General features: G+C 34.6%; 1 protein-coding gene across 8 annotated transcripts in view; it reads right to left on the reverse strand.

Moving 5' to 3' along the window:
* Positions 1-1,306: 1,306 nt before the first annotated feature.
* The window catches only part of ZDHHC21 (zDHHC palmitoyltransferase 21), a 66,870-nt gene continuing 50,218 nt past the window's right edge, over positions 1,307-17,958 (reverse strand). For 7 of the 8 annotated variants that reach the window (XM_078062342.1, XM_078062343.1, XM_078062346.1 and 4 more), the window contains 2 exons: positions 8,576-8,619; positions 1,307-8,027 (listed from right to left, as the gene is read on the reverse strand). In XM_078062342.1, the coding sequence (XP_077918468.1) occupies positions 7,895-8,027; positions 8,576-8,619 (177 nt within the window). In that variant the 3' untranslated portion in view covers positions 1,307-7,894. The remainder of the gene's footprint in view (positions 8,028-8,575; positions 8,620-17,958) is intronic. The other variant, XR_013444015.1, reaches the window with a different exon arrangement.

The following is a 17,958-nucleotide window of genomic DNA, read 5'->3' on the forward strand; positions in this document are numbered from 1 at the left end:
AGAAGTAAAAATTCCACAATTTAAATTAAAAACAATCTGCAAAGAAAAACAGAAATATTACATGAATAAAAATTAAATCACTAAAATATATTTTAAAAAAAATTGTTAAGGTAGATACATAGTTTTTCATTTTAAGAACCAGTGTAGACTTTTCATTTAAACAAGTATATCGCAGATACATGGCTCCTGCTTGTCATCTTCCTCCCTCTTTCCAATCTAGTCTCATATCTCTCAACTATTATTTTCCTTTTTACCATTAGCACTAGAAATGTTAGTGAAGATTTTCTTTAAATGCTCTTGAGGGACCAGACAAGATAAAACAGACAATGCAGCAGAACAGCCCTCAGCTTTAAACATATGCACTGAATGAAAAAATACCTGACATATTTAAAAACAGGATCTTTATATGGCACTTGGAACACACCACTATTAAAAGTCTTTTATTTTAGGGATAGAACATTAGACACAATTAGAGGTTGACATGAGTCCCCAGATATTACAGATTTTGCCCATTCATCAATCTTGCCAGTCAGATTTTTTAAAAAGCCTACTCTCGGGACACACAGCCCATACAAGCATGGTCATCTGTGCTCAGGTCTCCCAAAGCCTACCCCACTGCCCCCTACTCCATCGTCCCCACCATGTTAGACTTGCAACTCACTTGTCTGAGTATCTCGGATTGTGGAGGAAATTCTCCCCATCATGCCATCTTATTTGCTTCATCCTACCTATGTTCTAAAAAGAACTTCTTTTTAATATTCATCTCTGGAGGACAACAGATAGTGGTAAACTATCCACTACCAATAACTTGAACAAGTAACTGCACTCAGCCACATTAATTTAAATAATACATAAACAAGCCAAAAGACTCAGAACCAATACTGTAGCAACAGAATCTAGGAAATATATTGTTGACAATTAGAGAGACATACTGTTGCTTCTTTCCATTTTGCTTACAAATTTCCCTTTTACCTGTAATGGCACGTACATACGTATTTCTATATATAATTCAAATGATCCTAAGTCATATTTCATTTAAGTTACAGACTTGATTCTTTTTTTCCATTCAGAAATCACTGCAAAACCATATCGTGTATCTACATTCAAGGAGACATTTTCAGTTGATTGAAAACAATGCAAAACATCCTCAAATGTGATTGTCTACTTTTCCAGTACATGAACAGTTATCTTCTTGCCAGAAATTTTAACCATTTCAGTTGCAGTTTTAAGACACTAAGGTAGTGTCTTGAAAATTTGTGGAAAAAAATAAGGAACCAGACTAGTGTACACAGCAGGAGGACATTGGGACAATTACAAGTATTTCTAAAGGGTATTTTCTCCCTTTTTTTTTTTTTTTGTAAAATGAACCACTAAGCAGAATTAGCTTTTAAAATAATCTTACTCTTAACTTTTTATGTAAAGTGAGTAACAACATCCAGACTTCTTTTGTGTGTGTGTGTTTTGGTGAAGTTCAATTTTCTATTAGTAGTTTTGCTTAAATCAAGGTACATCTGCATTTCCTCTTGGGAAAGTGTGTGTGTGTGTGTGTGTGTGTGTGTGTACACATATATATTTTTAAAGGTGTTCTTTAATTTTATCTTTATTTGCAAAAGAGACAAATGGCAACATCATTGGTTAGTGCTACTAAGGGTTACATACCCCCCATCCTCACACATACAGAGACGCAGGATTCTTCACTTATAATCAGAATGGACCCTTAACTTTTCATTTTAGCATTTTGTTTCAGCATTCCTTAAAAGGGCTCAATAAGCTATATAGCTCATTTATAGAAATAAAAGGAGAGTTCTTACTAGTTTTCACTTACTCCTGCAGAAAGAAAAACAAAATTAAAAAATCTTGTGAAAAGTGTTCAATTATCTTTTGTAACCTCAACCTATTAAACTACCTTTTAAAGTAGCCAATCTATATTAAAATGCGGAATGAAAAACCATACTAATATGCCGAACTATAAAAAAAAAAATTCCAAATGGGAGACACTTAAAACCAATGAAGCGGAGGCAGCAGGTGCACAAACAAAGATGTGTTAAGCAAAAATGTTCTTAGGAACACTGTTCACAAGGATGAGAGAACTCGAAAAGTCTCAGTCAACCAAAAATTTAAAAAAAAAAATTAACTCTTTGGTACAGGAATTAAAAATGTCACTCAATGCTAAAGTTAGTAGCACCAGGATGTTTTAGTTGTTGAGGTTGTAAAACGCTAACTTCAGGCACCAGTAGGTTAAAATATCACCCGATGCACACTGGCAAGAGCACAGAGCTTGCAATATGCAGACAATCTTGCCCTTTAGTTAACAGCCTATGCAATTAAACCCTGTACTTAGTCAAATAGGCAAGCAAAACCACAAAAAGAAACACACCTTTTGTTGTTGCTGTTTTGTCCACATCTTTGTTCATATATAAAGCTATCAATACCACAAAGATCCAAGTGGTGAACGACTGTGGTAAGCACCACATCACATGTGACAGGTATTTATATCAATAGGTTGGGTGACCTTCGGGGAATCAAGAACTCCAAAATAGCCCACATTTTAAAGTGAAAATCATCCTTTATACACAAATCGCTGATTTTTCCTCTGGTGACAAAATTTACTAGAATACTTAGTATCCTTTCTCTGCAATAGGAGGCTTGTAAAAAAGGACCCGGTCTTTTCAAACTTTCGGCAAACTATTCATTTCTCCTCTGCGTTCAATAGTTGCACCTTTCACGTTATTCATAACACTTCAGGTGAGCATATGCTATATAATTATGGTATCTAAAATTTAAAATCATTTCTCAAAGGCATCTAGCCAACTGATGAGAATCAGCAATATAAATAAAATGACTCTTAACTAAATGCTTACGTGCAGTAGCAACTCTTACAGTAAAATGATATCAATAAGAGATAAGGCTCAAATGATTGTAGCCAGGGGGAGTTTCCTGATGTCACAGAGGCTGTACCCCATCAACCCTGCTGCTGAGATGCTGCTTATCCCCACTGTCCTGTCTAGCCTTCTCTCCAACCTTGTAAATTCCCCTGCTCTCTCTATCCAATTTTGGCTACTCACTACTCATTTGTACCTGCCCTCTATGGTGGACAAGGGGAAAAGGACATACAATATTAAAAATATATATAATGATAATGGAAAATACTGGCAATATCAACAACTGAAAATTGTAAATACCACTGTTATTTCTGTTTCAAATCAGCACTAGCAGGAAGTATTACAACATCTGAAGAACAGACAAAAATGTAGTAAATTTTGTTGTTAAAAATTGCACAATGATAATGAAAGGAGACATCAGAGAAAACACTTTCCTGAAATTAAACCATCATTGTCCCAAAGGCAGCAGAAATGTTAAATACTGGTTGATGTAAACAATAACAACATGGGTCAAACTACTTTAAGCAAGTTGCTCCTATTACTTCCTCACATTCTACTATAGAATATTCTAGAATTCAATTGAGAACGGCTAAATTCAGAGCATAATGAAATTTTTGATTTATAGATAAACTGAGGATGATTCTTAGAGTAAAAGGTAACAAATGTGGACATTAAATAATACACTCATTCAACTGTTAATCATATGGTTAATAACACTAGCAAGTAGACTAATATGACTAACTACATTTGCCAATAGTTATATTTTCAAAAGCAAGAGTAGGTTGGGTAAACAATCTAATACTTGTATCTATTAGTAAATTATTTAATGTCTGTAAGTATAAGCTTTCCCAAATAAATTCTAGGTATATCTACATATATTAGAGGTGATGTCAAAATTTATTTAATGAAGCAGCAATAGTTTAGTAAACTTGAGTTGGATAATCTATTGATAATACATCAAGTACAAGGGAAATAGTTAGAGACTAGAAAAAAGTCCAGGCAGAGACTAGCAGCTCTGTTAACATGAATGCCATTGTAAACCAGGGCTGGACACACTGATTTTATAGCAACATATGTGAGAACACACAAACTGCCCTCTGATCTAATACATAGAAAATTGTGTGGCCATAGTCTAAATTACTTCACATTTCCTGGTTGGAAGTGTTATTCTAACCTAAGTCTTCATAATTAGCACTCAGAAATAATATATCCTTTTGGGTGAAACACACCTTCAAGTAATTACTTTTATGGAAGTGACTTGAAAAAGCCTGATGATGAATATTTATAACTAGCCAGCATCCTTAGAGAAAAATACCTCTAAGCATTAGCAAAAATTCACTGATGTTCAATCTAACAGAAGTTTTAACTTAGTTGTTATACTGAACATTATATATGTTTATGTGCTCTAATTCCATTACTATTAAAAGTAAACTATGCTTTATTCTGTTAAAAGAGATTATTAATACATCAACTAAAATGTTAAATACAGCTATCTCTTATGTTAACCACAAATATTTTTAATACAACTCTTAAGCAAAATAGTATCTTTCTTATAATGGAACACCTTCACATATTTTAAAACTATATGTCTTGGTTACAAAGTACCAAAAGCTCTTTAACCGAATGCCTACTGTTTGGGGGATTCTGAACTCAGTCACTTTTTGCCCGCAATCTTGGGCCCGTAAACATGTTTGTTTGCAGAAGAGAACAACAACAAATATAACTGTTTGAGAGGTGTAACCTAGAGCATCTAGCTAAAAATCTTTCATTTCCAGAAGCCCAGCTACAAACTTGGCTGATGTAAAGCATCCTTTAACATATATTTTGCTTAAAACAAAATGGAATGTTTGTAAGGAAATACTTCTTCCAACAAACAGATCACATCAGTAATCCCACTGCTCATAACTATTTTCTAATGCTCAACATCATTACTTATTTTCACGGCTATCCAAAATACATAACACAAAGACTACTAAAGTTACAGCTATAACTCTGAATAGGAGAGTTAAAAAAGAATGAAGAAAAGTATAGAAAGAATTATTAATCTCTTATTTTTTTCAATGCAGTAGAATCAGTTAAAAAAACAAAAGTCATTCCAAAACTGAGATTAAAAAAACTAAACGTATTTTTTTTTTATATTCATTAAAACACATTAGGTACTTGCTGATGTAACTACAATAAGTTTCTGTGGTTTGTAATAAATTGGTCATTTTAGGTAATGGCTTTCCTAATCCTAAGGACTTAATTTGCCAAAGTAACGTTTAATATAAAATTCATGAGGTGGTTTACATTTGTTTATCCTGATCTGATAGAAATTTCTAATTGAGAGTAAAAGAAAATAAGAATATACATAAATGAAGCAAAGTAGTTATCACACTTATATGAACTAGACGTTGCCATCATAAACTGGAACACACTGATTTTCATAAACCCTTACATTTTTGTACATGCACTCCCCCTAAGTTCTGGCATGTTCAGAATTAGGCTATACAGTTAATTGTGGTGCAGTAAATCTCTAGAGCCAGTATAATTACCCCAATTAGCCAAAAGAGGGCGCAGCCAGAACACAGCTAGACTTAATGCACTCCCTAGGAAACTGCCAGTTGGTTCCTTCATCAAGTCGTGGCACAAGAATTATAAATCCAGTTAGGTGTGCTAACTTGGGAATACTGAAAGTTACAGCATAAGTATATATATAGATATGCTTTAATATAGATTCTTATATAAATAGATTGATATATAGCATTTCTGCCATTCAAACAAAATAAATATATGCCTTGCCTAGTGTATCAGTTCGTATCCCAGTAACTTAAGAGGAATCAAGTAGCGGGATCAGGACCAGGGAGGGTAAAGAGAAAGGAGGGAAGAAAATGTGCCTAGAAGTGGTGTATCTAAGAAAAACAAAAAACCACCTTTGGAGTGGGAAAGAGACCACCTCTGGCTCTCATTGCTGAGGCAGAGGTTGGTACTGAGGACCTCCCAGATGTGTACCTTTAAGGTAGCTACTGCTACTATCTGAAGTATAAATATGTCCATAAAACTCTTTAGTGGGGGGTCTAGAGTTGGCTTTGCTTTTTCCCAAGGTTCTCATTTGACAGGAATGTATACAGCATAAGGCATTTGACTGATATCCATCTATGTATCTACACATTACTTCCCTATAACCGTTCTGTCACCAGACCAAATTTGATCAATATGTTAGCTTGTACAAAACCCAACCCAGTTGCCTGACACGAACATACTAATTTTGTGGTTCATTAAGCTCTATAAATATACTTCTCGTATTAAATTTACTATGCATCTTATCAGCACCAATAAATATTTTCATCTGCCACTTCTAAATTTTTAATAAAGCACTGCAGTCAGAACATAAAAGACATGGTATTTATATCTCTGAGAACAGCTTATTCAATTATTTGAGAAGATATTTACAATTCCTGAAAGAACTAACTACAGTATAGTTAATTGGCTGACAATGGAAATCTTCAGTTTCGTGATTTCTCAGGTGTGACTCCTGACTCTCAAAACTAACTAAAAGGAAAATATTGATATGCTCCAAGAACAGCAGACCCCTTCAATCTTCTCTTCAAGGCAAAGACCATGAGGACATACATTTTCTAAAAAGATATATGGATTTTGCAGTATTCTAATGGAAAAAAATGTAAAAGCTGAATTTTTCAAAGCATGCTAAACGTCTTTTCATACAAATCTTCTATGCTTTCCAAGAGACCATCACCATTAGCAACTTAAACTTGTATAAGCTAATGATAAATATAGATCATTACGTTTTCCTGTTGTAAGGTCATTTCTTAACATTAGCTACTAACAAAAGGTCTCTCAATCCAAATTTACAGTTGGCCGATTAAAATTTCATTTCAATTTGGGTGATTATAGGTACACAAAGGTTACTTATTTTTACTAGCAACTTCCTATAAATAAAATTTCATTATTTAGTTGGCCAATATCTATTACATATAAACCTTCAATGTGTAACTTTAGATCTACTAGTAGGTAAATAAAAGTAAAAAGTGTATATATACATGTGTGTGTTGTAAAAGCACAATATTCCTCTTTATGCTGTACATTGTATACTATCTAGTACACTAGCATTTTAAAAACATATGTATTCTAATATAACAGTACTAGAAAAGGTACCTGTGGAATTATTGCAAATTCTCTACCCTTTTTGCTCATCAAAATCTTAGGGTAAAATAGAATACATGTCCGTGTGGTCAAAAATTCTGCCTTGGAGCAATTATTTTAACAACAACCAATAATTACATCAGTACAGGGAAAAGAAGTGGGAAAGTTAATATGGAAAAAAATTCATCTTTCCTTTAAAATAAGGTAGGTAGTTGGTGTTTTATTTTAGTGGTGTTTTTATTTTGGTTTTGGTGAAGAGAAAAACAGAAAGCATTAGAGAGCTACTTCTAAGAAAACACTGCCCTTTTTCTGTTGTTGTTTTTGGTTTTTTGTTGTTGTTCAATTCTATACTGCATTAAAAAAATCCTGCAGCACATGTAAAAGGCAGTATTGCTATTTAAATTATGATGTATTTGAAAAAAGAAAACTTACATATAAGATGTATCAACTTTTGTAAACCCGAAGAATTAAATTCAAATTTGGTTAGTACTGCTTAAGAGTGAAAAATCTAAATAAACATCTGAAATTTCCCATAAATTAAAATCTGTAACATTGTCAGTACTAAAAAAAATTATGTACAATTATTTTATTTCAATCACTGCCTTTGGGGTCTAATCACAAAAGCATTTAAAGAAATCCCTGTGGAAAGCTAATTTGAAAGTAAACATGCTTTAAAACTTAAATATAGATCTCGTATTAGTCCCACAACAGATCAAGATCACTATTAAAATAAAGCCTGGGGCACATTATGATGCCTAAGATTGGTGGGTGGATTTTAATTGACTTGAAGACTGTCATAGTTCTATTATCAGAAAACCTGTAACGCATTTCCAGCATGGAGGACCCATCTGTGCCCACCATCCATCTGTTTAGACGTGATTGGCAAAGTGGTAGGGAACTCGCAGTGGTTGCCTCTGCCTGAAAGGAATAAACCACAGGATCTTCCAACGAGTGCCAAAAACTTCTGAGAAGGTCTGCTGCCATGGCTTTCGGGGCCTCGATCTACAGAAGACAGCATTATTAGTGAAAGACAGCACTCCCACGGCGTACTTCAGTCAGCTAAAACAATACAGGTTGGCTGGGGATCCATTACTGGACTCTGATGAATTGTGTCCCAGCATCACAAACACAGCTTTTCTTTCATTATGGCATGCAGCTGAGTTCTAACTCTGGATAGCAGATATTGTATCTGTGTCGTCAATCAACCTACGGCAACTTTTGAAGCAGAGGAGAATCTCGGGATTAACAGAATGTGTGTCAACAACTCAGTAGCAAATCTCTTTTGATGTACTTTCGGGACAAATAATGTAACTTACTTTAGTTAGACAAGGAACAAGAAGGATCAGTACTTATTTTGTTTGAAAACTATCATGGCTTGAAGACCCCTACTGGAAGACTGGATTATGCTTGTCTAGCTCAGGCCTTAGACAGGGCCCCGAGTAAAAGCCATCATTATGTTATCTTTCCACTGCATGCACACATTTTTCAAATGTGGCCCGCTGTTTCCAGTTTTAAATAAAGAGTGCTACGGACTTCACATTTATACTTACATTTCTTCACAACAGTTTGACATCTTTTCAATAGACGTTGTATCCTATCGAAAATTAAAGAAAAATTATACTCAGATGGAACAAAGTTATCAAGGCTTTATCCTATATCTACTTTATGAGGCTTTTCATCAGATTCAGAGAATATTCTAAAGATTTAAGCAGTTTACATATGGGTACTAAGAATTTTAAATTAACCACATACATTGCTGAAATCCCCTTGACAAAAACAGAATGAACATTACACTGTGCCCAAAAAAAAAGAAAAAAATATTCAATTACAAAACCTCACAAAAATTGTAGGAGTCTCACTTTATTAAAATATAACCTTCTATTACATTTGCTTTCTTTGATAATTCTTTTAAAAGTCTAGGATTTATTTTTAATTCAACTGTCAGTGAATATGCACTAAAAAATAAATACCAAAATGACGAATTAAAGGCACTAATGAACAGAAAACTGCCAAGAGCCGAAGAGGGCTACTGGTTCTGGATTTCTATAAACAAACACAAATCCAACAAGGCAATCTATGCATTTGCCATATTACAGCATCGATTACTCTGAAAAGTAAAGTGAAACTATTTCTTTAACAGAAAAATCAGTATCTTCATAATAATACAATTTCTTATTATATGTTTTCTATAAAGCTCTAACACAAGTATGTAAGCGAAACAATTCAACAAAGAGAAGACAGTTTTTAGACATGCTGGTTTCATTTACATTAAGAGAAAATCCATCACTAGGCTGAGAAACTGTGATGGTAAGTAATAGCCAGAAAATCAAAACACAAATCACACATCTTATTTTAGACATATATTTACATTTTAAACATACTTCAAAGTACTACAAAAGAAAATATGTTCTTTTAAATATATGAAGAACGTAAGAGAAGTTTTCCTCCTCTTATCCTCTACTTTAAGAGCTTGCTCACATATGGCAGGTGGACTACACTGTTATTAAAAGGAACTATTCATGCAGATATCTGAGATAGCAACTCCAATCCCAAGAACTTCGGCTGTAGACTCTCTTCCAATGGTACTAATAAAAAAACACGGACTTTAAAAAATTCTCCTTACAGCAGTGACATCAACAGCTCACAATATTAAGTTCTTGATGTATGAACAGTTGAATAACTACTGTTAGCCCACATACGAGAAAAAAATCTATTTTGTTAGATGACAAAGTCACCAATAGCAGTGTTTCATTTCCACATTTCCTGGGAATTTGTGACAAGACTGTAGATTAGCCACATATTCCATATTCATTAGTTTTCCTATCATGCTTTGAAATTCATGGTGTCCAATGACAAGTCTATTTATAATTAACTTTTCTCAGTTTTGTTGCATAATTTCCTCAAAATAACGTTTTACTTTGTGACAACACAGTCTGCAAATACATGAGAACGTTGGTTACGGGCTTAGAGGAAAGCGGGGCCTCAGCTCCACATCTGTACGGAAAGTGAATGAAGTCATCTGAACGGTTCTTAGCACTGATGGGCGACACGTTGCCCCCAAACGATGAAGGCAGCTTGTGCAACCAGGCGAAGGAAAAGACAAGACAGAGGTCTGTAAGTGCTCTTAGGACGTGTAAGTAAATGGCCTCAAATCACATTGTGGATAATACTCACAAACTATGTCGGGATAAGAAAGACAACTACAAAGTCAGACTAGTACACCTAGTATAGTAAATTTTTACTATGCATAAATTTACAATTTGATTAAAACTTTGAGGTACTTATTTGTGGTAATAAAAGAATCAACTTCAAAGACTTTGGATTTAGACTTCATGTGGGAAAAGCTTTTACTTCCAAGTGCTTTTGACATCTTTCCAGAATCTGGTTCAAGAAATAAGTAGAATAGTACCTGTTAAGTCATTATAAACAGATGGTTTATTCTATCAAAGAATGTGATGTTTACCATGACTTTTTGAACAGGATTTGTGAGGCTAGCCAAGAAAGACTTTTTTTGTCCCCTCTAGAAATAGCAAATGCTTACCTCTCTCTGAAACTCAGCTATCAAGAATACTGTTATAAGAAAAAAATACAATTTGTATTTGAATAGCCAAACATGGCACAAACACGTCCTTGGCACTTATAGAACGTGCTCAGAACAACACAAGTCAACATGCTATCCCATTCGTAAATACAACAGGAACTGCAAACCAGAGGAGGAGAGAGGGTTACTAATGGCAGAACACTGAAAACCACAAGTTAGTGCCAAAAGTGGCAAATGAGGTTTAATATACTTTTTTTGCATATGTTGCAAAGCAGGGAAATGTGGACTATTTTAGAAAGAAACACACTAAAAATAATTAAAATAGATTTTGGTGCAGATAATTTCATTCAGCATAAACGATTCAATCTTTAGTGACCATCAGGAAATGACCAATAAGATACTTGCCATCTTGGGCGCCTGGGTGGCTCAGTTGGTTAAGCGACTGCCTTCAGCTCAGGTCATGATCCCAGGGTCCCGGGATCGAGTCCCACATCGGGCTCCCTGCTCAGCGGGGAGTCTGCTTCTCCCTCTGACCCTCCTCCCTCTCATGCTCTCTGTCTCTCATTGTCTCTCTCGCAAATAAATAAAATCTTAAAAAAAAAAAAAAAAAAAAAAAAAAAAGATACTTGCCATCTTTAAGGAGTATAAATATAATTTATAAATCCTTAGCTATACATAAAACTCAGCTACCCAGAAAAATTCGTTCTTCAAAGAACGATAAGAAACAAGTTTTTATAGTATGTTGTCTATAATCAGGATAACTTAACCTCCAGAAAAATATTTATGTCACGATGATGGGTCTAATGACCAAAATATCTAAGATTTCCATCAATCTGCCTAAGAGATATATGAAAATCCTTTCCTATTTTATTTTATTTTTAGAGAGAGGGAGAGAGAGAGAGAGCACATGCAAGCCACTGGGGAGGGGCAGAGGAAGAGGGAGAGAGAATCTTAAGCAGGCTCCACACCCAGCACAGAGTGGGACTCGAACTCACAGCCCTGAGATCATGACCTGAGCCAAAATCAAGAGCTGGACGCTTAACCAACTGAGCCACCCAGGCGCCCCTGCTTTCTTATTTTAAAAACTGAAAGTTTCTTTGCTAAAAAAGAATAAACTGGAAACAGCAAGACCTATATGGGCCTTGCCTATTTTATCAACCGATACTTTATCTTCTGCTGGCTGATCTTACCCTAAGAAATGATCTTTCAGGTTCAGTCTAAGATAAGTTAAAATATCCCAACTTATCCCAATAAGATTGTATCTGGAATGGGGTGGGGGGAGTTCCTAACAGAAAGGGAGAGGAAAGTACTTATTGTCTGTTAGAAAAATTAGGAGCAGTGGGAACCAGAGAGCAAGAATTTATCACCAGACATTTCCTGGTTAACAGTCCTGAGAATCTGGCCCTCTTGGAATAGACAGCTTGATGATACAATCCATCCAACTGACTCATCCTGCCTTGAGTTCATTTTCACCAAGCAACACTGCCATATATGTTGTCGTACAGGAGAAAGAATGTGCTGGGAAGTCCTTTGGCACACCTGACGACTGCACATAGGAGGATCAACAGTCAATCTGGTTTATACGACTATCGCTTTGGAGTCTGAAATTAAGAGTCACTGCCTCTGGACCTAACTCTGGAAATGTTTTCAAAATGGAGTTTCTAGACCTGCCAGACTGAAAACCTGACGCAAGTTAAGAGCATTCTATCACAAAGACACAAAGACAATTCAATCTAACCTCGATGACTGCCTACCACTCTTTATTCTTACTTTACTCTGTTGCACATACCTTATTCAGTGATTCTGTTGATTTAATCTGGAGTTAGGAACTTTTTTCACAACTAGAGATTATATACCTGTTTTATCTATTACTAATGCCTATTAATTCTAAGACAGACTTTTGCTTGACTTCCTAGCCCCTCTTATCAATGTAGGGACAGCAGCTTTGTTATTTTGCATAGCACCTAGCAGCATATGTTGTGTCCAGTGGGTACTCAGTATATGTTTGCAGCACTAAGCTCACTGGACACGGACAGAAATAGCACGAGTCCTTAATTTTTTCGTTGCAATCCAAAGAGAGAACATTTCCTGTTAATCACAGCTCTCTCTCCTCCTTTGAAGCCAGGAGTCACTATATTCCTCATTTGAAATAATCGGTTCTTTAAGCCAAGAGAGAACATTTCCTGTTAATCCAAAGAGAGAACATTTCCTGTTAATCACAGCTCTCTCTCCTCCTTTGAAGCCAGGAGTCACTATATTCCTCATTTGAAGTAATCGGTTCCTTAAGCCTCTATCGCCAACAGAGGACCAGCTATTTTCTTTTATCAGAGACCTGGAGTTCACATAAACATTTAATCAGTCATGGAGCCAAAGTGAGAAGGCAGTAGAGCTTTTATGTGTAGTCACTGAAAATCTCTTTCCAAAATAATTCCTGTATTTCTCTTCATCAAGCCACCTTCTGGCTGTACAAAACCGCGGGAAAGTTACTAAAACTCTGTATCTCAATTTTCAAATAATAACTCCTTACTCATAGATTTTGGTAGCATTAAATGAGTTAATATATGTTAGAGCCCTTAATAACTCCTCAATAAATGGCAGTCCTACTTTTTACTGATATTGCCTGCTATGCTTTTTATTGATATTGCTTCCTACTACACTCTTTTTTTGAGAGGGCTTAGAGATATAGGATCTCAATTACATCAGAATATAACTTCTAAAAGGTGGATTTTATAATGAAAGATAAAATGACAAGGACAACGGGACACTACACAGATAAAATCCAATGTCCACGAGGGGCTTACAATCCAGTTGAAAAAATAAGTACTACGCACATAAGCCAGGATTCATTTACTCGTTTATCCATCTATCAAAAATTTACTACGGACCTATGATAACACAATCCTTAGCATCAAGGAGCTTACAGTCTAGTGAAAGCAGTCAAGTATACAAGATAACCATACAGAAATACACAGAGAATGCCAGAGAGAATGGTTACATACAATAACACATTGTGTAAGTCAGCCTTATGCTAAACATTTGAAACAGCTGGAAACTATGCTCCCAATCAACACTCCAGGTCAACTACTCTTAAACATTTTTCATACAAAATTATACTTTCAATAAGATTTTTGGTTACCAGTATACTGGTAAGATGGGCTAATGTGCCTCTCTGGCTAAGATTTAGGGAGTAACTAATATATTGACAAAATGTGACAGAGAAGTATATGAATTGCTGTGAGAAAGATCTACAAGTTAACTATAAATATAGGATTCAGTATTTTCTCCAATCCTACGGTAATGTATTAAAGTCAGACCAAAAATTCATGTAGATTCAGAACATGAGAAAATAAAATGAATGTTTGGGTAAAAATGCAAGTAAAATGAAAACTCTTACATGTTTAGCTTCTTTACCAAAAAAGGCATCGATTTAATCACTCAAGCAATCAGTAATGCTTTGAGAAAATTAAAATGGAGTATTCCTATGGAAGAACTTCTAGCAATAGATTTAAATAGTTTGTAATTACTTGTAATTTTATCAGAAATACAAGGAGGTTACGACATTGAGCCAGAGAGATGACACAACATAAATATATTTTTCACAAAGGAACATGTTTATGCTAAAGAGCAATCCAATCCCACACATAATAAATTTGATGCTAGCAGGCATTTTTTAAAAGAATGCTTTTATATTACTGTGCAATGTAACTTAGTAATTCTTTGGTAAAGGGGAACCTAGGTACTATAAGGTTCTCTACATATTCAAAGTTCAAAGAAATATTAATTAGCCAATATTTGTGTATAATATTAAAAGCATGTAAGAAATGGCACTTAAAATCTTAATGATTCTTCTAGGTTTTTAAAAGCCACTGAGAAGATATTTCATATAATATTACAACTAGAAGTATTCTATTAGAAATTCTTTTTGTTTTTCTTAAACAAAAAATATAATTCAGAAAAGCAAAGAAAATGCTATACAGAGCACCCTTTATAAAAATGTAAAGTGAGCTGGGCTCAGCATAATTAGCAATGATTTCCATATTTGCAATGCTGATTTGGAGTTGAGTAAACCAAACATAATTTGTACCGAGATCGTACTGAATGATGTTAATTCACCACATTGATTCAGTGGGATACTTGGCAAAATTTAATTATAAGGATTAATAATCTCAGGACTATATTTCTGGGTACATATTAAAAGGCAGGTAAGCCCACTAATTGTCTGATTAATGAGAATGCTATTTAATAGATAATCTCATTTAAACTAACTGAACATTTTGAACATAAGATACTTTTCATTGCATGAGATAACCAAGTTAAAATTAAGTCACCCCTGCATTTGAGATTCTTTCTGTATTTATTTAAGTAATCATGAGTCAGTATGTGGTGGGGAGGGACATTTTCCCCCTTTTAATTTGAAAAGCTTTACTTCAAGCTATCTGTAGGAATTCGAGTAGAGTCCAACAATAGTACCTGTGAGACCAAATGCAAAAGCTCAATTTTTTTTCTTTGAGAATTTAAAGCAGAAAACCACAGCTAAATACATCTTCCCCACCCTACCCTCAACCTCACCACAACTGAGAAAAGCACTATGCTCCAGAGACTCCATCAAAAGCTTAAGCTATTATATCAACTCCACGGTGCCCAGAAAACAAAAACGCCTGTATACAAAATCTAGATAAACTGTCAGAGCACTGTCACGGTACACAATAGCTCACTGTCAGAAGCTCACCAGAAGGCACTGTACCAGCTGCTACAGCGCTTCTTGATGAACTCTCCCCAAGCCCAGGGACTGAAAACATGACTAACACAGTCATCCAGCACCATTAGTACTGGTGCTCATCAGAATGGACATTATTCTTGGCTGTGTGTGAACTACTGCTCAATGAGAAATTCTGACAACATCAATTACATTAATAACATCACTATCCATTTCATTCGGAAACAAACAGAAAAAGGCTAAGCAGGCTAAGTAAGGAGTAATTAGAATAATCTGTTCCCTAAATAAAGAATGCTTCAAAGCAGGTTGCTTTGGAAACATTTTAACTTCAATATTAATTTTAGTAAAAATGTACAAACATATATTTAAACATATGTCTAAAATTAAATCTGAAAATAATCAAAGGTAATCCTTTAAAATTGGGTTTAAGATTAGTCTATTCCACAGAAACATCTGGTTGAGTTGAGATCTTTTAACCTTGGAAATGAGATTAGAAATCCACTGTTTTTAAATTTAATTTCTAGTTATTTTATCTGGGTCACAGATAATCTGCTCTTGCTTAAATCTAAAACATCAGATAGTCGTCACTGTGATTATCCTGTTACCTTCTACCATCAATAAGAAGACAGGATCTTCCCTCTCAAGTGGACAGAAATGATTTATTTATTCCAAGAATAATGGGAAAAAATTACTGAAAACGGATGTGCTGCTTCCTCAAAGCCTCAATCTAAACCTAAAAAAGACAGCATTTGTTTTGCCTGTTTGTTGTCTAAGAGGCCTATATTCAAGTTATGTAATGACATAGTTTATATAATGAAATAACACCCCTACCAGTGTTTTCCCAAAATGCCTCCTGGTCTTTGGGTGCAGGAATAGGGGAAGGAGGAAGACTTCAGTGGAAGGATTAAATTTACTGTGATTCCTTCTCCTCCTTTTCTTTCTTACGCTACCTAACAAATTCATCACTTCTTTCACATTGTGGGAGATGCATGGATTCAAATTATGACAGAAACATGCCCAGGTGTGAAATTTCCTGTGGACAGTCTGAATTTTTTCATAAAATGATAACAGCAAGCATACTGTATTAAAAAAAAGTAAGCAAAATCTCTGTATTTTTAACTTTAATTAAAATATATTTTATTTTATTTAAATACTAATAATTCATTGGATTTAAAATTAATACTGAGGTTTAACAACCTTAAATAATTAAGCCTTAAAGAGCCTTAAATCAATGTGAGGAAGAGTACACTCTGGAAACCTTAAAAGAATTTTTTTTTTTAATCCAAAAAGAGTGATGCTAGAAGGTCACTATGAAAGCCCAGGTAAATGGAACTGAAATTTGCTGTAATTATTCAAAGCGCTTGGATTCAAGAGGAAGTAGAGTGAGTAAAGACTGGACTAACAAATGTATACTTTCTCTTAACACTGCATTCTTTTTTGAATGTTTTGCGAATGTATAATTTCTACAGACATCAGAACTGTCTAGTACAGAGTATTCTGAGAGGGTACTATATGTATACAGAAAGGAATGAAAGTTTTGGAGAAAGCATTATAGAACAAATGTGGTTTCTACTTAGTTTTAGAAATACCAAAACATCAGAACCAACTTCCCCATCTTAAGACAATGAAATGCTGTTCAGTATTATAGCAAAATAAAAAATCCTGCAATTTGAAAAATATTAACATGTTGGCAATATGGAATAGAGTCAGAACAGAATCTGATATTACACATCCTTTAAAAACCAAGAAATTCAATAAATAATTTTAGGGTCAACTCAGAAGTGAACACTCAAATTTTAGAGTGGGGATTCTTAAAGATTTTGAAGCTTTTGCTGCCAAACTCCTCTCTCTCAAGCTTCTGAGGCTGCTGGGTGAGAAGGAAATTGCTGCCCCCAGCTATAAACCCCAACAGCCCTTATAAGTAACTTGTACTCTTAGCAGCAATGTCCCAAATGTCCATTTCCAGTCATTCATCATAAGAAATCAAAAAAAATCTGAGAATTCTTATTCCAGGAGATATAAATATATACCAATGATTTGGTAAATCCAAAAGTGAAAATTCAAAAAATGCAAGTATAATCTGGCAATTCTGACATGACTTATAGACAGACTACAAAGTAATTATGAATTAGTATAAAAGTAGAGAAAAGATTTTAGGCAAAGACTTACTCTCATCTTCACCACTATTATTAATACCATGTTATTTATCATCATTAGAGAAGTCATAAGATATTAGAAAATATTTCAAGCTGAGTAACAAAAATAATTTAAACAGACATTATACAATCCATGAACAGCCAATAAGAACATGAAGGGGAAAAAAATGTAAATAAGCATTTAGCTCTATTAATGATTTGCATGGTGAACAATTAGCTGCCTGCAATTTATTTTGATATGTATCGAAACATATAATAGATGGTAGACACTTTGACATGAGATAAAGCAAGCATTCTAATGTTAATTGTGGTTGGGTAGTCACTGTAAAATTCTTTAAAATTTCCTGTGTGTTTAATGTTTTTCTTATAAAACCTAGGGAGGAAAGGTTATTATGAGAACCTTTTAAGTATGCAAACACAGGTCATACAAGAATACGTTTTCCCTCCATTTCTGACTGCATTCTTCCAGTTTTATTCCGAGGCTAGTCACCACTACCTATCTAGCTCCCCACCCCTAGG

Source organism: Halichoerus grypus, chromosome 14 (genome assembly GCF_964656455.1).
Source record: "Halichoerus grypus chromosome 14, mHalGry1.hap1.1, whole genome shotgun sequence".
Classification (NCBI taxonomy): Eukaryota; Metazoa; Chordata; class Mammalia; order Carnivora; family Phocidae; genus Halichoerus; species Halichoerus grypus.